At 43.9% G+C, this 21,762-nt stretch overlaps 1 protein-coding gene across 7 annotated transcripts in view; it reads left to right on the top strand.

Annotated features, from left to right (window-relative positions):
- Positions 1 to 21,762, top strand: part of BCAS1 (brain enriched myelin associated protein 1) — a 55,406-nt gene that overhangs the window by 11,858 nt on the left and 21,786 nt on the right. For all 7 annotated transcript variants that reach the window (XM_083618681.1, XM_083618679.1, XM_083618682.1 and 4 more), the window contains exons 4-5: positions 4,734 to 5,305; positions 18,229 to 18,405. In XM_083618681.1, coding sequence (XP_083474807.1) covers positions 4,734 to 5,305; positions 18,229 to 18,405 — 749 coding nt within the window. The remainder of the gene's footprint in view (positions 1 to 4,733; positions 5,306 to 18,228; positions 18,406 to 21,762) is intronic.

The raw sequence follows: 21,762 nt of genomic DNA, 5'->3' as shown, positions 1-21,762 counted from the left end.
GTAACGTTTGTTTTAATGGAGATCTTGATTAAAAAGATAAGCACGTACTTGCCTCTGCCCCATGTCTGTATTAAATCAGAAGCGTTTCTTTCATTAGGCAGCATGTTTTTGCAGCTGTTTGCTGTCTGTCTTATGGTGCCACATCCAGCACACATCATTCTGATGCATCAAATTTTAGCTGAACCCCATTCTCAACAAGACACTATGCTTATGTGGACTGTTGCTTCCAAGTTGTTGGGTTCCACACGGCATTCAAAACTGTGCATCTCTCAAGGCCTTCCTGTTATTTAACATCATAGCACAGGAAGTATTTTTACACACCTGCCCTATACGCTAAAAGTAAAACCATTCTCTATTGTTTCACACAAACACAAGGAGATGTCAGCAATACAGCAGTCACACTTTATCCATGTTTGTATCCAGCCTTGCTCACAAACGAAAGTGGAAAAAAAGTTCTGCACTCCCTTTCTCAAAGGCAGTGGTGTGATATTTGGAGTTGCAGCTTTGCTTCAAGGTGCATGAAGCCATTTATATGCCTCTTAACGTATAGTCGTGGCTGAAGGTACAACTGTGTATTCAAAGCCCTAATTTGAGACGTTGGCCTAAATGCCATGGATTAATAACCCTTCCTGCCAGGGCAAATAAGTGAAGCCCTTTCTCTCAAAAAACAAGCCTGGTCTTTCTGAAAAACTGGCACTTGTTTACTGCACTGGCATGAATAATTTAAGAAAAACATAAATCATTGCAAGATAATCTGAAATGTGCTAGATCTTGAATTTCAAGAAATGTTGCATTACTCTGTTAAGCTACTTACAAACTAAAAACAGGTGCTGGTTAAGAGTCAAACAACAAGAACCCTGCTGAGAAAGTTAAGGTGTAGCATGTGTCTATAAATAGATATTGATAGCGTCTATACTGAGGTCTTTAGGAACCTCAAAGTGTTTTCCATGAGGCTCCCAGGAAGCCTCCTCCGCAGGGTAGGGCAGGGGCATCAGATGGGTGAGTTGGTGGGTAAGAAAGATGATGTCTCACTCTTACTCCCACTCCCCACACCATGCAAAAGGAAATTATATGGAGCAAACATAACCAGTCCCAGCTCACAATTACTCCATACACATTTATACCATTTTGAGATCAAGACCAATAAGCGGCCAGGCTCCAGTGAAGCTTTCTAGATCCTCCTCATGAGCAAGAGAATGAAGTATTCACAAATAAAGTGCCCCATCATAAAGTGATAAAGAACAATGTATCCCAGTGATGCCAAAGGAGACTATAGAGAAACAAAGACATCATGCAGCACCATCAAACTTACAATTTCTGATTCTTTCTCTGTATCTTTCATCTTGTTGATACTTTCCCAGACTTCATAGCACCCTGGCTTGTGTGTATTTAGCAGCATATTTAGTAAATGGGTGGCAGTAAGTTTACCAATCTGCTAAAATAACAAAAGCAACCCAGATAGTCAATGTGTCCAAGCTATTCCTGTGTTCTGGTGGAGCTCCAGTGCTTGAAAAGTTGCCCTCCTCATCTGTGGACCCAGTGGAGGCTACCTGCTTTGTTATATGGCCTGATTCTGCAACTAAAATACCCAGCTTGTAATTATTATTTATTAAATTTGTATACCACCCTTCATCCGTGGTTCTCAGGGCAGTTCACATTATTATAATAGAAGCTGGGTCATATGAATAGGCTGAAAGCTATGTCTAGACCAGGGGTGGCTAACTTGGGAGCTTCCAGATGTTGTTAACTCCCATCATTTATCATACTGGCTGGGGCTGATGTGAGTCGGGTGCCTCTTAGAGGTGGAACTGTATGTGTTCAGTGAAGATGCATTTCTAGCTAGATTCTGCTACACAGATGTGAATGGGGAGGAAAGCCAATATCTCTGATTTTTGTGGGGCAGTTAATTAGCTGGGTTTATTAGCCGATCCTGGATTGTTTGGACCAGCTGCTGAATATGCATCAAACATAAGTACTACTTGGTGAAATTCAACCTTGGTGGCTCACAAGCTGTGCAGACATGTTCGTGCAACAGGGCTTGAAATGGAAAGTGGTGACTGTTAAATATCATGTGAATATTGCTCACGATCACTTTCTTTTCCATTTTGCTGATGGTTCTAGACACCCAGAAATAAGCCCCATTCCTATAATGCTTTACTAGTTCACAGCTGCAAAGGCATCATCACAGTGGGATCTTTCCATTTTCCTGCTTTGTCTTGTACACTTGGCTCATGTCTTTCCACAGCTGTTTAAGAAACACATTTAGAAATGATTTTAATGTCTGTCTTGCCTCGGTGTAGTTTCTGAAATCAAAGGTATGTCAATCGACCGTGGCAGGCTTTTATCTTTGTGCTTGATTTCACTTGCGTGAGTGAAAGGATGCCATTTTCAGGCTAGATCCTGCTGCCTTGTACATGCTGATTAATGAGAGCTTATGGCAAGTTTTTTGATCCATTGCTCTAGAACCAGAGTTCTCAAATTAAAGCCTCTCTAAGGAGGTTCAGGGATAGGACAACAGTGACTCAAGGGAGCTTGAGGATTGCAGGGATGGCCCCAGACCAAGGACAAGGTGCTATTAAGGACAACAGAGTGGTAGGAAGTCATGGTTCAGCCCTCCCCAGTCCTGGAGCCTAGGTTCTCTCTCTCTCCTTGGAGAAGGAGGAGAAAGAGTGGGACCCCTCAGCAGATCTCCGCACAACTAATGGCCCTGAGGACCATAACAATCTGGCCCCAGGACTGCTTGGGTTCTTGGCTGGCCCTTGGATCGTCCCTTATCACCCACCCCCAGGTTTACAAGGCCAGAAAAGTAAGTAAGTTCAGCTAGCTCAGGATTTCCCAAATTTGGGCCTCCAGTTGTTTTGGAACTACAATTCCCATTATCCCTGACCACTGGTCCTGCTAGCTAGGGATGATGGGAGTTGTAGTCCAAAAACAGTTGGAGACCCAAGTTTGAGGAACACCGAGCTAGCTGCATGTGAGCTACTTGGGAGGAGGGTGAAGCACATGTAACACCTCAAATCAGGACCTGGGCTAACTGCTAGGAAAGGATGGAGCCTCCAGCAAATATGGCCTGCTCCACTGCTGATCAGCAGCAGCTGGCAGAACAGGGCAGGTGTGGCTGTGTTGCTGTCCTGACGGTCCAACTGGGAGGGTGGGTGGGCCACGGTAGCAGAGAGTTCGGCACCGTGCGGGCCTGGTAGCAGGAGCATCAGATTCGCTCTGCCACCAGGCCTGTACCTGCCAAGCTCCCTGCTGCCTTGCCACCCACCCAGCCTCCTTCCTTGTAAGTGTCCATGATGCACAGTGTTGGGAAGTCAGGAGAGCAAGACAGCCACACCTGCACCACCCAAATGCTGTTGCTGAAGTGGCAGTTCCAAGCTCTAGAGCAAAAGACAGTGGAATGCAGGTTAGCAGTAGGCTACTTTAGGGGGTTAATGATATGCTGGTTGGCACACTCAGCTCTGCCATTCAAGGGAGGGGAATAGCCAAAGGTAGGGCTGGCTCCGATTTAAAGGCAGCATTGGAATAGTCACAGCAAATAAGATTCCTTCAGCTATTGTGCTTTGATGGGAGTTAACAATTAGATTATTCATTCTGCAATAAAAGAACAGGTTTTGTTGCATTTCCACATTGTTAATTCTCAGAAACTGTACCTTGAAACCTCACAATTTTCCTTTCCCTTTGAGGACAATTTTACACTGTTTCTGGCAAGGGGAATCTTGCCTTTACTTCTAGAAATCTCATCTTTCTCACAACAATGCAAATACTTATCAGATTTCTAAAGATTTCCATCCCCACATTTTCAGGAACTAGCTACACTCAACTCAAAGCATGCTCTGCTTTTGAATTCTCCAGCATGCAGTTCCTTATGTGGTTTCAGTTTCTAATGATTCAACAAAGAACGATAACCGGGAAGCTACACTTTTGCAACTTTTGTCTTTAAAAACAAAAAATAATTGTGCCCGTTACCACACAGGGCATGCAGAGACAAAGCCTTTGACAAATTCAAACTGCTGCAAATGATTAACAGTAGGTTCCTTCTAACCCTGTCATTCTATGCCATCATCAGGGAGACCCCTACATCTAGCAGGCTTGAACCCTCAACACATCAGCTGGTGAGCGGAGAGTTCTATCCTGCTCAATTGGCTGTATCTACCTGTCCCCCTACTGTGAACAAACATACAAAGCCAAAATACAGTGCTGGGCTATTTAAAAGCCCTTTTGCAAACAGCCCCATGTTGCTCTTTAAACATCTGGGTTTTGGACATTCAGAGTGCAGCATGGAGCTGTTTGCAAAAGAGCTTTCAAACAACCTCCATGTTGCACTTTGAAGTCCCAGCAGTTGGGGCTTCAAAGCACAGCATCACCTGCTGTTTCTAGGACACTCACCTTTCCAGTTTAGTTCTCCAGAGGTAGGGAGATAAGGATCTGGCCAGCTGGCCAGAAAGAGTTCCTCACCCTTGCCCTATAGCTTAAGGGAGCATTCCAGTGTCATCAAAGTGTGGGCCATAAATAGTCAACAATGACAATACAGTGGGCTTCAGCAACCCATATTCCATGTGTAAGCGGATAGGCCAAAGCTCACACTTTGTAATGAGAATGACACGTACACACTGTGCTTGTTTAGCCATTGCAGTTTACAATCAGTCCATTAAATACGCAGGCAGCTATGATTAATAGTGCATCTTTCCTGTCATGATGGATAATTGCTGTTTTCTTGTTTGTACTTGTAGTGGATGCAAGAGTGAGTGTTGTCCAGGATAATGTGGCCGTTTCTTCCCAGAAGACAATGGAGCTCAGCTCCAGCTCCGAGGCCAGTGGAAATAATCTTGGGAAGGAGGCCAAGGCGGCCCCACCAGCTGCCAAATCTCGTTTTGTCTTTGCATTTTCACGGCCTGTACCAGGACGTACCGAAGAGAAAGCAGCAAATGCATCGGCTGGGTCGGCTCAGCTTGATGTCAGCTCAGAAGCACCCCAAGCGAACAAAGCCTTGAGTGAGAATGTGGACCTTCCTGCTGCAGCTGCAACAGAGGAAGCTTCAGATAAAAACCTAAGGGAAGAATCTCTCAGTGAAATTGAACTCACAGCACCGGGGAAGGCAGAGGAGGAGGAGGATGCCGCTTTGTCCAAGCCCAAAGAGTTAAGCTTTTTCGACAGACTCTTCAAAGTGGAAAGGGGGAAAGACAAGATCAAAGCACAAGACCAAAGCCAAGAGGAGGTGAAGGAAGAGAATCCAGGTGTCATCATCACAGCAGAAGGAACTGCAGGATTACAAAGCACGCCAGAGAATGTCTTGCAGGGGAAGGCAAGTAAACAAAACAGGATGGTATAATTTGTTTCTAATTAAGTCTGTCTGGAGGTGTTTTTGTTTTTTAATGGGACAAGATAGCATCACACTGTACAATGTGATAAGAAGCTAAATCCCCGTTGAGTGACATTGGTGGAACAGCCACCTGTTGGAGAGAAATAATAATCCACTGCAGCTGCAATGTTAGCCCCGCAGCACAATTTGCTGACTAGGAGCCCAGAAGCCAAATTTGGCCCACTGAGCATCACTGCCTGCTCCCTGCCCTAGTCTCACTGAATGGTAATTAAGGTATGGTGACAATTTCAACTACCTGAAATATTTCATTCATAAGAAAAGTTGTGAAAATTGGAGACATTTCTACCAATGCTCTTCTTATGTTTTTGTGTTCTTATCTTCTTTGGGTTTGGTGTTCAAGAGTCAGCCATTGGTCAACTTGTGGTGACCTTAGTGTGAGGCAGGTGCCACCAAATTTATGTATAGAGTTTCACCATGAAACTATATACACGGAGAAGGCAAGGTGAAACCAAAGTAGACTTCTTTCACTTTCCTAGAGCAATTTCTGGATAATACTCTTGAGATTACAACCATTTCTACAGTTTAAATTCAGCCATGCATTTTGTACTAACTTCATCCCCTGCTTGTAAAGAAGTAAACTCTATTGTGCAGGTTGCTCTTTAAAATAAAAGGTGGAATTACTAATAATAGGATTCTGTGAATCGGGGGGGGGAGTTTTTAAAATAATCTCTCTTGTACCCCACCTTTTTATTTTTATGTTTGGTTTTGAGTTTGCCTGCAGTTGAATTTTCAGCATAACCCTAACCCTAACCCTAACCCTAACCCTAACCCTAACCCTAACCCAATAGCTTTTATTTCTAACAACATATATTTTGGACACTTCATACATAACCCCCAAACATTCTGATGGCTTGAAAAAACCAAAAACTTCTGGGGAATGAGAATCCTATGTGAGTTATTCCATTACTGAGAGTTACAGGGCTTCATTTATTGTGGTTACATTTAGCTGAAGACTATCCACCCTGTCTGACAGTAGCTCTCCAAAGTCTCATGCCCTTCTATCAAAGGTCAAACTAAATAAGATGTGAATGATTAGATATCCCAACTTTCTTTTTTTCTTTTTTAAAGCACACACAAACCAAACTGGATTTCGACTATGGTTGACCTTCATCTGATTACATTTTTCTTATAGGGAGCCATCTTATCCCAACTCAGAACATTGATCCATCCAGCCTGGTATTGTCTACTCTGGCTGGCAGCAGTCATTTAGAATCTCAGAGGTCTTTCTATCACCAGGTCTTTTCCTAACCAGAGATGCCAGGATTGAACCTTGGATCTTCTGTGTTTAATGTCAGTGATAGGACATAAGTATGGTACTTGTGTGTTTTCCATGGTAAGGCATGTAGCACTTTCAGGGAAACAAGTGAGATTGGGAAAATGTTTTCCCCAGATATGGCCTTGGTGCAATTCACACCACCCAAGCACATCTGCAATTGCATGGGGTTGGACTAGATGATCCTCAGGGTCCCTTCCAACTCTACAATTGTATGAATTTGGAGAGAGATGGAAGTTACATCCCCTCTATGTTGGCCCTTAAACTCTGCAGAAAATTTAACTGATTACTCTCCTTTGTCTTTCTGGCATATCTTAGTTCTCTATCTAGTTTGGCTGTTTACTGACATATAACTACATCACACTTTTGTCACCATACTATGGGACATGGTAATTCATTGTGCAAGAAAACTGCAAAAGACCTAACCAGGCCACACTAGACAAAATTCACTACTGTGTTCAGCAAGAGGAGCCAACATGGGGTCCTCCAGATGTTGTTGGACTACAACTTCCATCATCATTGGCCATGCTGGCAGGAGCTGATGAGAGTTGTAGTCCAACAAAACTCTGTACGTCACCACAGTGACTACCCCTATGGATTGGACGAAACAGCATTGGTAGTGGTTCATCCCATGGTTTGGGTTCGCAGTTAGTTTTTTATTGGTCCAGTTGGTCAAGTCAAGTTTTGTGGAATGAAGTGAGGCAGGTGGCTCAAGCAACAGATGCTGGGCAGCAGGAAGGGTTGGCAATGTTTTGGAGCTCAGAACTGCATCCTCAAAGCTACCCTGAAGCCCTCTGGTGCAGTGAGTGAAGTTTTTCTGTCACTTGTATTGAAGTAAGATTCAGCTGCCAATCTAGTCAAATTCTTTTCCTGGAATGAGAGGGATGCCATATTGCCCTGTGCTTCAGGCAGCAAAATGTCCTGGGCATTTCTATAGCTCCTATTTACATATACCAAACCATGGGTTTTAACTGCATTCATGCAATTAATGTTTGTGTTTTACTTTGGTCCTTATAGCACTAAATTTTTAAAGAAGGCGAGCAAAAGATAGCAACAGTGAATGATATCCAACATGAGCCATATTCAGAATGGGCCCGTTGACTTAGTTAGATATCACCCAATTATTTTCCATGGATGCATTCCAGAAAACAGCAATATTTATTGGTAACTAGAAGCAGTTGGAGCCTAGGGTGCTTACTGCCAGGATACGGTTACTGAGATAATGTATAGGAAGCAGGGTTTGTTTGTTTGTTTGTTTGTTTGTTGAGAGTCTACTCAAAAAAACTGTGTGTAGAACTTGAAATTCCAAGTATTATGAAATGCTAATAATTTTTATTTTGCCATCAAGCCATAAGCTTTATGAGGCAGATCTTTACTTTTCCAGACATATCTTCTGAAATAAATGCAATCTGCAGCTCTTATTTGACTTCCCATTAATTCCAAAGTGGTTTATTTATACAAGTGTTCAGGTGGGCAGAATTAGGCTCAAATAAAAAGCTCAGTGGTAATCAACATACTTTCGATAAAATTGGTATCTTTGGCCTCTGACAGACGGCAGAAAGCTGAACGTCTGATTACTGTATACAGATGAGATATTTCTACTGGAAGTCTAAATATTTGATTTAATCATAATTTTCCAGATTTTGCTTCAGGCACACTTCACTCTTTAAGTAAGCCATGACTGATAGCTTCTGTGGGAGCTTAATCACTTCAAAGCTTTTTCCGCATGTCACAATGCCAACAAACAACAACTAACATTGCTGAGAGGGAGGGAAAGAGAGAGAGGGAGAGATGCCTCCATTTTAGATTCCAGTCCAGGAACTACACAGGCATTCTGTGTTTGGCTGAACCATGGCCTTATTTTCAAGCGCCACAAAACTACATTCAGGAAGCTGCATAATTAAAACAAGGGCAGGATTCATGAACCGATGAAGCGTTCGCTATTCAAGCCAAGGTAAATTATGTGACTGAAATGTTTCACTGAGTGAGCCGTGCTCTTCATGGGAACAAAAAAGGGCTTGGCAAGAATACAAGCTTTTCATATAGCTTCTCATTATACCCACCCAAAATGGCAGAGCTGATGCTAACACATACACATTTTATAATAACCAGAATATTCTGTATGTACAAAAAATTAAATGGGTAGTGCTGACTCCCCCTCTTGCCATAGCTGTCAACCTTCCCTTTTTTTTGCGGGAAATTCCCTTATTCCAGCGCCGTTTCCCACTGCTTCCTGCTGCTATCCCAGATTGTTAGATATCCCATAGACTGTCCCCAGGACAGGTGAGGCTGCTGGTCCCTTATTTTCAAATCCGAAAGTTGACAGCTATGCCTCTTGTACTATAGATTTTATAACCCCCCCCCAAAAAAAATAGATCTAGATGATATAAAGGTAAAGGTAAAGGACCCCTGACAGTTAAGTCCAGTCACAACACTCTGGGGTTGCGACACTCATCTCACTTTACTGGCCGAAGAAGAAGAAGAAGAGTTTGGATTTGATATCCCGCCTTTCACTCCCTTTAAGGAGTCTCAAAGCAGCTAACATTCTCCTTTCCCTTCCTCCCCCACAACAAACACTCTGTGAGGTGAGTGGGGCTGAGAGACTTCAGAGAAGTGTGACTGGCCCAAGGTCACCCAGCAGCTGCATGTGGAGGAGCGGAGACGTGAACCCGGTTCCCCAGATTACGAAACTACCGCTCTTGACCACTACACCACACCGAGGGAGCTGACGATTATCCGCAGACAGTTTTTCTGGGTCATGTGGCCAGCATGACTAAGCCGCTTCTGGCGAAACCAGAGCAGCACACAGAAGCGCCATTTATAGATGATATAGATATAGATATATTACTGCAGGGCTAAACCATTAAGCAGAGTGACATGGCAGCCTCAGGGTGCAGATACTGGAGGATGTGGATTGGTGGTGAGGTTTTGAAGGATAGAGCTGTATGAGCTATGTGGCCTGTTATGCACCCTCTAGATCAGGGGTGCCCAAACTTTTTTCAAAGAGGGCCAGATTTGATGAAGTGAACATGCGTGAGGGCTGACCAAACTTGTTGAGCTTTTAGCCCAGGACATATACTGCCACAGGGGCTGGATTAAATCAGCCGGCGGGCTGGATTAGGCCCCAGAAATGGACTTTGGATTTGCCTGCTCCAAATGAACCCTCAGGTGTGGTGAAGGAGGATGCTCTGCTGCCACTGCTGAAGTAAGGTTCAGCTGCCAATATGGTTGGATTTTTGTAACTGGGAGAGGTAGCCATCTTGTCTTTTGCCATAGGCATCAAAATGTCTCAGTAGCTCTGACAGGACAAATAGTTAAATGACCATCCTCAGAATAGCCATCTCTCTCTCTCTCTCTCTCTCTCTCTCTCTCTCTCTCTCTCTCTCTCTCAGAGCGCGTTCCCATATCACCTGTTTGTTGAGCATTCATCCTGATTTGTTTGCAGGCAGATGAGACATTGCTGGTTGTTTACTGAGCATTCATTCTGATTTGCTTGTGGGGAGGTTAGATGACGCTGAATCGAAGCAAGTGTTATCCCACACTTTCTAGTTCATTTCTCCATCACTTTCCTTACTGCAGAAACTCTGGTCTTTGGGAGAAGCGGGTTTGTTGCACAAGCTCTCCCAACCAACCATTGTTGCGCAACCAGAATTTGCCAGTATGTGACTGAATCCCACTCTGTTGCATAGCTCTGTGGCCTTTCTCCAGTAGTTCAGCCAGGAATTTTATTTATCAGAAATGCTTATGAAACCAACAGATGTCTTATTTGTCATCTGCTTACCCCCCAAAGCCCAACCCACTCAGCACACAAATCTAAGCCTTTCTGTTCATAACTCTTTTAGGCCCCTGTTGTGTCAAAGTTACCACACACAGAGAGATGTACAAACAAGCTTTTAGGCTTCCAGAATGCTCTCTGGCTTTCAGGGAGAGCCTCTTTCCCCACATAAATCTCCAATTAGGGGCTGTCTTTAGAGAGGTATGCAGACTTTTTATTATATATCTAGCCTTCTTCGGGCATTGTTAGCCTAGTGCTAAACATGCGAGGGAAGGACCAGTGTGTATGAGTGTGTCACCTCTACTGCTCATTGCCATACTTGTGCCTTCCAATTCATGGAAGGCAACTGAAACCACAATGGAGGGAAACCACAACCCCTGAGCTCCTTGGAAGAATGGACTACAAATTTAATAGTAAGAATAACTCTATGTACTTGCTTCTACCCTACCTGGCCTGGCTTGGCCTGGAAGCTTAATGTTTATTTATCTAATTAATCAAAATAAAGGAGGGAGATTTCTTCCTACATGGAAGGAAAAGGAGAATGTCAAAGTGACGCTAAAATGTTTGCTTTCCAATAAAGGTGCTACCGAACAAACAATTATTTCTCTTGCAAAGCCACAGTTTTATTAGTACAGTGGTACCTCAGGTTAAGGGACGCGGGTGGCGATGTGGGTTAAACCACAGAGCCTAGGACTTGCTGATCAGAAGGTCGGCGGTTCGAATCCCCATGACGGGGTGAGATCCCGTTGCTCAGTCCCTGCTCCTGCCAACCTAGCAGTTCGAAAGCACGTCATGTGCAAGTAGATAAATAGGGACCGCTCCGGCGGGAAGGTAAACGGTGTTTCTGTGTGCTGCTCTGGTTTGCCAGAAGCGGCTTAGTCATGCTGGCCACATGACCTGGAAGCTGTCTGCAGACAAACGCCGGCTCCCTCGGCTTATAGAGTGAGATGAGCGCCGCAACCCCAGAGTCGGTCATGACTGGACCTAATGGTCAGGGTTCCCTTTACCTTTACCTCAGGTTAAGTACTTAATTTGTTCTGGAGGTCCGTTCTTAACCTGAAACTGTTCTTAACCTGAAGCACCACTTTAGCTAATTGGGCCTCCCGCTGCTGCCGCGCCGCTGGAGCACGATTTCTGTTCTCATCCTGAAGCAAAGTTCTTAACCCGAGGTACTATTTCTGGGTTAGTGGAGTCTGTAACCTGAAGTGTATGTAACCTGAAGCGTATGTAACCCGAGGCACCACTGTAGACACTTGCTAAACATTCATTTATATCACAATATCACATTTTGATTCGGATCAAGTGCAGCACAATGACTGCAGGCTTGGCTTGCCTCATTTATATCTTTATCATTATTGTTACGATGACGAAGAATGTTAAAAAAATGTGCACATTCTATACGGCACATTATTTTTTCTTGGAAAGCCTTCGCACTACTTTTTGGCAGCTGCTCTTGACCGCTGCATTAAGTTTCTTATTACATGACATTTCTAAACAACGTTTTAGGACATTCCAAGCCAACTGATCTGTGTAACTTTTGGAGGTCAGCTTGCAAAATGGTAGGCGGGAGAGATTAAGCAGGCATTATCTTGTGCTTTTGCCTAATAAAACAGATTCATTTAACACATTGGATGCCAGCCGGAGAATGGGCCCTTTCTCCATGAACTTTCCATGAAGCTAAGAAGAACTTTTGTTATACTGCAATTCCATGCATGCAAAATTTCACACATATCAAGAATCTCTGTCCCCAACCCACAGCTGACCCACTCAGATGTATGTTTCCCTCTTAATAATATGTAAACCATTCTCTATAAATTCTTTATAAGAAGGGGAGGGAAGGAGAGAGGGCAGAACAGACTCAGCAATGTACCAAAGCAATATTACCTTTTTATTATTTTACAAATACTAAATAGATTCATAGTAGATTTGACTTTATTATGTACCCCCTGCAATGCCTGAAATTGCTCTTATATAGGGGCAAACATCCAAGCACACAAAAATAAAATAAAGTGTAAATATTTGGGATGTAGCAGTTGGATGCTGTCATTTGCAACAAGAACCAACAAGAAATAAAACTTACACAAATATTACACAAATACAAAGCTGGTTTTATCTAACTACTGGGTACCCTAAGGAGAAGCATAGGAACAAACGAAAAAATATGCATATTTCAAAAGGCCATCTGAACGTTATCATGATTTTGAAGGCATTATGATGTTTCTTAGTGCCAAACTATCTGTGAATAAAATCTCCCACATCTTTAGAAGAGTTGGGCTGCATTCAGACAGCACTTAAATCCCTCTGATGTTTCCTTACCTGATAGTTTCCACATTTTATGTGATCTTTCACATGATGTAAAAACAACTTGGAATCTATCGGATGTTTAGCATGTTGTTTGCATGTTAATTGTTTCCAGAGACAAAGAAAAACAAGTTAATAACCTCATTATTAACTCAGAAAATTACAGGAAAGTTGCACTACAATTTTCTGAGGTCAAATTTGGGGCGGTATCCTAGCGTTTAAAATTTAGCATGACATGGAGGTATATCCATCAAAAGGCCGCAGTTCCATAATGCAACAGGTACCGCAGTTTAAAAGGAACACTTGGTCAGAAGCACTAGCATTATAACCAGGAGAACCAACCCAGTAATCCCCACATCTGACTATCACCTTGATAGCGGCCTATTAGCCCACGTTCTGAGGGCACGTGATGGTTCCAAATTAAAGTTTACCTGGCTAATACAGTGGCCATATATGCAAAAGAGGACAAGGCTGTTCACTTCTAATAGTTGGGTAGAAAAGGGAAAATTCGGCAAGTGTAGCTACACCTGCTTAAATTCCCTCTCCTACACAACTATTAAAAGCGCAGGAGTCCTGTCCTGCCTGCTGATGTTAATGGTGAGGAGGAGAGCTTACATGGTGAGAGACACATCATAAGACAAGTGTGCTGGATCACGCCAAAGGCCTATTATCTAGTCCAGCATCCTGGTCTCACAATGGCCAGCCAGATGTCGTGGGGAAGCCCAAAGATAGGACCTGAGTGCAACAGCACTCCCTTCCTGTGGCTTCCAAAAACTGGGATTCAGGCACATGCAGGACTGCTTCCAATCGTATAGGCTGGAAAGTAGCAATGTGAACATAGCCACTGAGTTCAGGAAGAGCATAAACATGTTCCCAGGGCTACCAGGTCCTTGTCTTCTTCTTCTTCTTCTTCTTCTTCTTCTTCTTCTTCTTCTTCTTCTTCTTCTTCTTCGAAAAATCTCTTTATTGCTTAAAGATTGAATTTTTACATAACATGCAGGTACAATGAGAAAAAGAAACCCCAGTCACCCCATAATGGATCTGGCAACAATGCCAGCAAAATACATTCTTCCGCAAGTGAACATGTGCATTTGGCAGGTTCCAGATGTCTTGTTGCAGTTAGAAAAGGTTATGAATGGATGCGCAGTCTTTGTCTTGAGATGGTGCTTGCTCCTTTAAGTGCACCGAGCCTATATCCATGCTGTTTTTTTGCTCCATTGATCCTCCACTCCTCTTGTCTGTCCTGGGAGAGATCATCAGGGGGTTTGGGCTGGATGTTCATCAGTATGTGGATGATAACCAGCTCTACCTCTCTTTCAAATCGGAACCAGTGAAGGTGGTGAAGGTCCTGTGCGAGTGTCTGGAGGCGGTTGGAGGATGGATGGTGGCTTACAGATTGAGGTTGAATCCTGACAAGACAGAAGTACTGTTTTGGGGGGACAGGAGGCAAGTAGGTGTGGAGAACTCCCTGGTCCCGAATGGGGTAACTGTGTCCCTGAAGGACCGGGTGTGCAGCCTGGGAGTCATTTTGGACTTGAAGCTGTCCATGGAGGCATAGGTCAATTCTGTGTCCAGGGCAGCTGTTTATCAGCTCCATCTGGTATGCAGGCTGAGACCCTATCTGCCCGTGGACTGTCTCGCCAGAGTGGTGCATGCTCTAGTTATCTCCCACTTGGACTACTGCAATACACGCTATGTGGGGCTACCTTTGAAGGTGACCCCGAAACTACAATTAATCCAGAATGCGGCAGCTAAACTGGTGACTGGGAGCGGCCGCCGAGACCACATAACACCGGTCTTGAAAGATCTACACTGGCTCCCAGTACATTTCCGGGCACAATTCAAAGTGTTGCTGCTGACCTTTAAAGCCCTAAAAGGCCTCGGTCTAGTATACCTGAAGGAGTGTCTCCACTCCCCATTGTTCTGCCTGGACACTGAGGTCCAGCACCAAGGGCCTTCTGGCGGTTCCCTCACTACGAGAAGCCAAGTTACAGGGAACCAGGCAAAGGGCCTACTCAGTAGTGGCGCCTGCCCTATGGAACGCCAGATGTCAAAGAGAAAAGCAGCTATCAGACTTTGAGAAGATATCTGAAGGCAGGTCTGTTTAGGGAAGCTTTTAATGTTTGATGGTCTATTGTATTTTAATATTTTGTTGGAAGCCGCCCAGAGTGGCTGGGGAAACCCAGCCAGGTGGGTGGGGTATAAATAATAAATTATTATTATTATTATTATTATTATTATTATTATTATTATTATTTCCTCTCTTGCTGTGACCACCAGAAGCACAGGCACCAAGTGTGGGGAGCCATGGGGGCCAGCCCCCCTAATTTTCAATTAGAGGGTATGGGGCCCCCCAAACTTGTTTGCCAGCCATGCGCTCACGCTGTGGGGCATCCAGACACACACACCAGCATGTAGCATGCACATGCAACATCAGCACGCCACAGTGTGCGCCAACATCATGCGCAAATGCCTTAATGATGTCACACAGCCCTGGACCCCCTCAGTCACAGAGGTACGGTGGTGCATATGAGCAGAAGTCTAAGTCCCACTCCCCACCCCACACAGTAGGTGTGGGAGGGGTCTGGCAGTGCTTCTGGAAGATATTAAAGGGTTTGCGATTATGTGTAGAGTAGAGCATCTGCTTTGTAAGTAGAAGGTCCAAGAGTTAATCTCCAGCATTTCCAGGTAGGGGTGGGAAAGCCTCCCTGCCCGAATCTCTGGAGAGCCTCTGCCAGTCTGTGTAGACATTATTGGGCTGAATGGACCAAACGTTCTGACTCAGTACAAGGTAGATTTTAGCAATGTTCAGTAGTGCAGGTTACAAGAAGGCAAGAGAACCCCTTTCCTTATCTGTGAACAGCTGGAAGGTATGAAATCAATTCAGAATTGTCAGAAGGAGGAGGAGTGAGTGGATGCATAGCAGGTGCCAAAACTGAACTTTGGGCTGTGACTTGGCTTCTGTGCATCATGCCAATCAGCTGTACATTTCTTTGCACATTGGTGTTTTTGGCACCATTTGAAAGCAAGCTGCAATAAAACAGGGTTGACCCCAGCCAAAACTGCCACTCTCCCTCCAGCCTACAGTTAGAGACAGAAGAAGGTTCTTAAAGAAAACAAACGTTTAAGGCCTGAGAAAATGTAATATCATTTCTCCATGCTTATAAACTAGAGGAAACCTCATTTTAAAAATAATAATAACAGATTTGCCACAGCTTGTTTGGACTTCTTTGGTCAAGCATATACAGTGGTACCTCGGGTTACATACGCTTCAGGTTACATACGCTTCAGGTTACACACTCCGCTAACCCAGAAATAGTGCTTCAGGTTAAGAACTTTGCTTCAGGATAAGAACAGAAATCGGGCTCCGGTGGCGCGGTGGCAGCAGGAGGCCCCATTAGCTAAAGTGGTGCTTCAGGTTAAGAACAGTTTCAGGTTAAGTACGGACCTCCGGAACGAATTAAGTACTTAACCCGAGGTACCACTGTATCTGCAGAGGTTGCATTTAATGGATGGTTAAACTGTCTATGCATCCCATTAATTATATACTGAAAATACTAAAACAGCTTTCTCGGCTGTTCAGTTCTGCTCTTCTGAGAGCATTAGGGGAGACAGTTTTTGTAGCCACTCTAAGGAAGCAAGTTCCTCCCATAACAAGGATCCTAAGATGAGCTTTATTCATTTACAATGCACTGTGTCTAAGCAGATGTAAGCACCATTTAGCTCAATGGGACTTAATCCCAAGAACCTGTTCTTAGGATCACAACATTAGGGTACAATCCTATGCATGGGGAAAGACCGCAGCTCAGTGGTTGGGTTTTTGTTATGCATGCAGAGGATCCCAGGTTCAATCCTCAATATCTCCATGTAGGAGAATGTCTCCTTTCAGAAACTGTGGTGAGTCATTGCTAATCAATATGGACAATAAGAAGCTAGATAGACCAATGATTTGGCACAGGCAGTTCCTTGTGTTCCTTTTTTACCCTGGGATAAGCCCCACTGATCACAGAGGGAACTACTTGGTGGTAGAACAAAGAGTATTTTGCTATTAAGAGTGTAACCCAAAGCACACTTCAAGGGGAGCAAGTCCAGTGGAAATCCCGAGTAATTGTGTTTAAGACTGCACTGCATGTCAGCAGGAATGAGAAAAAGGATTTTGAAGAGAGCAACATTTTGATCACTCCCTGTATTTCCAAAATAGTGTTTTGTGAACGTTCTTATGGCCTGTAGGCACAGGAGACCACCACCTTACTGAAGCTAGGTAGGTCTGATCTGTGTATGTGGACCATTTTGGGTTCCATAATGGAAGAAAAATGGCATAGAAATGTAAGGAAATACATTTGGGAATGCTCTGCCACTGTGTATATCTGATATATATATATATATAGAGAGAGAGAGAGAGAGAGAGAGAGGGAGGGAGGGAGGGAGGGAGGGAGAATGTATACAGTGGTACCTCAGGTTAAGTACTTAATTCGTTCCGGAGGTCCATACTTAACCTGAAACTGTTCTTAACCTGAAGCACCAGTTTAGCTAATGGGGCCTCCCACTGCCGCCGAGCCACCGGAGCACGATTTCTGTTCTCATCCTGAAGCAAAGTTCTTAACCCGAGGTAATATTTCTGGGTTAGCGGAGTCTGTAACCTGAAGCATATGTAACCTGAAGCATATGTAACCCGAGGTACCACTGTATTTACTTTAAATAAACAAAGTAAATAAATACTTTAAATAAATAAATATATCAGTACTGTCTACACTAACTGACAACAGCTCTCCAGAATTTCAGTCAGGAGACTTTACCTAGAGATGCCAGGGTTGTACCTGGGACCTTCTTCATGCAAGGCAGATACTCTGCCCCTGAGCTATGGTGTTCCACTGTGAAGGTACATTCCCCTGAGCTCATCAGCTAATGGACTTCACCAGAGATTTAAAATCCTTGTCCTCTGATTCAGACTCAAGAGTGTCCCTCTCCTCAAGCAAGCAACACCGATTTTTTTAGCTGGATTTAAACAGATAAGCCAACAAACCTGAACTTGCACAGTGTGTGTGTGTGTGTGTGTGTGTGTGTGTGTGTGTGTGTGTGTGTGCCTTCCTGGAAAAGGATAGTAAACTGAGCACGAGTAAACTGTATGTGGTGTGAACTGACAGTAAAGAATTCAGAGATCTAAGCCGCAGACATGTGTTGCTTGCTATTCAGTGTTCAGCTGCACTGAACAGAAACGGAGATTGCGTGCCATATGCAACCTGGCTTCTTGTATTTGCTATTCTCTCTGGTTCGGAACAATGTTCCCCCGGCCAACAGCAAATGCTGCATATATTAGACGGGGCTTGCATAAATGCCCAATTGTTCTGGATATGTAGGCTGAAGAAATATGGATGGAATTAGGATTGTGGCTCAGAGAGCAACATGATGCAAGTGGCAAACAGGCTACTTTTACAATCTTCTACTGGGCATTCAACAAGCGAGGAACTGACCGAATTGTGCTCCCTTTTTATACAGGACGTAATAGATGAGTGCAATCAAAACACTCTGCAGCCGGATTCAGCAGGTGTCAATTGCTTGGCTGCTGAGGATCTTGCTCAAGAAGACGTAAAGCCAGAGAACGTTAAGACAGCAGCAGCTGGGACAGACTATAACAACTCTGACTCTGTCATCATGAGTTTCTTTAAAACCTTGGTAAGATTTTTGCCATCACTTTATCTGAATGGAATTGGTGTATGTATGAATTGTTGTAAGATAAAATTGTTGCCCCGCGGTTACAGAGAGACATTTAGGAGGGAAGAGGTGCTTTGCATCACATGGGCAGCACAAACTAACACAGTCAAAGCTGCAAAGGTTCAGTTCAATGTGAAATGATTGCAAACAATGTATGTGGGGCGGGGGATTCAATTTAGTGTGCATTTAAAGGCAAATTTATTTCATTTGCACATTGAAAAACACTACATGAATCAAACTGTCCTTTGACAGTTGCACTTCTCTGAATTTTGCAAGGCAGTTCTTCCTCCAAGCAATGTGTACAAAAATGCATATGGCAGTGAAAATACAAAAAATGCTTTGCAGACATGGGTATATTGGGCACAATTGCATGCAAAAAGTGCAAATGGAGGGGAGGGGGGTCACAAAACAAAAACAAAACTGCAAACCGAGGTAGAAACATGGAGAACTGAACTTAAGACTAGAAAAACAAGAAAGTGAGAAAAACCAGAAAAAACTAGAAAAACAAGAAAGTGAGAAAAACCAAAACTGATATATTCAATAGAATGAGTATCAGGTGTTGTTGACCGAGGCAGAAAGCAATTTATTTGTCATGTATCTAGATGCAAAAAATGATGGTAATTCAGCACTTTTAATAGATGTATAGGAGAGGGCATTTCTGTGGGTGTAGCTTATTATGCAAGCTACACCTGTTGAAACTCCTACACAATTAAATAAGAAGCAGGAGCCCTGTCCTCTTTTGCATTTAGCTACTCTACCTGAATGTTGAAATGTCATTTAACTAGAAAAAATCTATCTTAAGTGTACATGGGAATGTTTTATTCATTAGCTGTGAAGGTCAGATTAAAACCATTTGTTATTTTCTACAGTGGCGTAGCGTGGGGGGTGCACGGGGGGCCAGTCACACCGCGCGCAACATCTGGGGGTTAGGGTTAGGGGCGCAAATCCACGGGTTAGGGGGCGCAAATTACTTGCCTTGCCCCGGGTGCTGACAACCCACGCTACGCCACTGATTTTCTACACAAGCATTTCCATCTAGGCACAACTAAAAGCTCATCTACACTTCCCTTTGCCCCACTGCTTTCCCCCAAGAAAATCCACTCTCTTTAGCACTGAAAACCTGCTCTTTAGCACTGAATCGGAACAAATGGCAATTGGATTTTCTGCAGATTTCCATTTGTTCTGATTTAGTGCTAAAGAGCAGGTTTTCCAGGGGAAAGCAGTAGAGCAAAGGCAAAACCACTCTGAACAGTGTCTAGAAAGCATGGGACAAATGGAAAACCACTTGGACCTGTGCTTTCAAGGCACGGGAAAAGTGGAAGTGTGGACAATGCCTTGGAAAATTGTTCTGATGTTGTGGAAGGAGAAGGAAAGCTAAATTAACAGAGGAATCACAGACATCTTTATTCGGAGAGAAGGTCCACTGAGCTCAATGGAACTTGTTTTCATTTACGGAGGGCTAGGGGACTGGTTTAGGAATAAAAATGCATAGGGTTGTGTAATAAATCTAATAAAACATCTCTGCAATATGACAGGAAATGTTACCAAGGAATTTTAACTTTCCTAACATGCACTTTGTCTTTGTCTGCTTTTTAAGTATTAATCAATTTAGTTGTTGGCAGCATTTGCCACAAAAATATTGTGTTCAAAGTAGTGCACTGGTTCACCATGGGGTGGCCGGATGCAAAAGCAGATAGGGTTCTTAACACACCAAGAAGGTGGCCTGGCTATTCCAACAATTGAATCCTTGCCGGATTCAAAAATTAGAAGGGACTTGGGCATACGGCCTAACCCCATCCCTTCAAAACTCACAACAGTATGTTTATTTAGACATAAGTCCCATTGAGTTCTCTGGGGCTTACTCCATGGTCAGCAAGCAAAGGATTGCTATCAAACTTGGTCTAGGAAATCACTATTGCCTGTGATTGCTTAACTGCTGGTTAAACAAGCTTTGCAATATTTTTTTTTTAAGCCTAACTAAATATACATGGCTAGAGGCAATGGAAAACTTGAAAAATTGTGTACAGTTATGGCCACTACAGCACTAAAAGAAGATCATCAAGCTAGAAAAGGACAAGCCAAATGATCGAGGGGCTGGAGCAGCTGCAAGGGTACAACATTTGGGGCTATGCAGTTTTAGCAGGCAAAATGTGGTTAAGAGGGGACCTGATAGAGGTGTATATGTTAAGTTGTGGGTAAACATATCAGACGACACAGCGATTCTTCAAACAACTATTGTTTATTCACAGGCCGGGCCAGAACTGAACTGAAGGGTTCAGTCAGCCTGCTTATATAGAGCTCCAGTACAACGTTACTGTAACAACTTTCTAAAACTATCCAATCATTGAATGTCACTTTCGATCCCTTATTTGCACAACTATCTACAGTATCCCCCTGCTAGCCCAGGGTGAGAACTTCAGTACATAACAGCATAACATTACACAAGGTATGGCAAGAGTGGACAAAGAAGTTTTTCTCCCTTTCTCACAATACTAGAACTTGGGGCCAATCATTGAAGCTGAATGGTGATGGGGGAATCAGAGCAGGCGAGAGAGAACACAACACATAGTTAAGACTATGGAATCGGATGTAGTGACGACTGCCCATTTGGATGGCTTTAAAAGCGGATTAGACAAATTCAGGGAGAATACAGTAAGGCTATCAGTGGCTACTAGACAATCCATTGCCTCTAGTAACAGGGACAGCATGCCTCTAAATCCTAGTTGCTGGGGAGAGTTCTGTTGCACTCCTGCCTTGCCTTGCCCTGCTTGCAGGCTTGCAGAACCATCAGATTGGCTGCCGAGGGAACACTGAGCCAGACTGGCAGGCAGGCTTTGGCCTGACCCAACAGAGCACTTCTTTTGTTCTTGCATTCTTGGAACAGTATAATGGGAAAGAATAGTGGGCACACCACAAGTCATGATGGCTTTATCATTTACAGCTGGGATTCTGTAACTGGAATTCCTGCACTGCAGAGTGCTGAGCTACAAAACCCTTTGGGTCCCTTCCAACTTTACAATCCTATGTGTCAGGTGCTGGTGTGGTTGCTCGAGAGCAAACAGGCAAGACTCCGACCTGTCTTTTCCAGGCTTTATTCTTAGTGCAAACTATTTACAGTGAAGAGTGTCGTAAGTTCATGTCTGGCTCAATCGCTAGCAGAATCCGGGAGTGGTCAGTCCTTGTACCTCCCCCAGCATAACAGTCGTGTGACCCCCAACCTTCTCCTCCCCTCCCTGCGCCAAAACCTACTGCACAGAATGGGCGCTGGCAAAGGAGCACTTCCCTCCTCTTGGGTTTGCTCAGGCTCCGTGTTGAGGC

This window comes from Podarcis filfolensis (genome assembly GCF_964270895.1).
Source record: "Podarcis filfolensis genome assembly, chromosome: 6".
NCBI classification, from domain to species: Eukaryota; Metazoa; Chordata; class Lepidosauria; order Squamata; family Lacertidae; genus Podarcis; species Podarcis filfolensis.
This window is presented reverse-complemented; position numbering and strand designations above follow the sequence as displayed.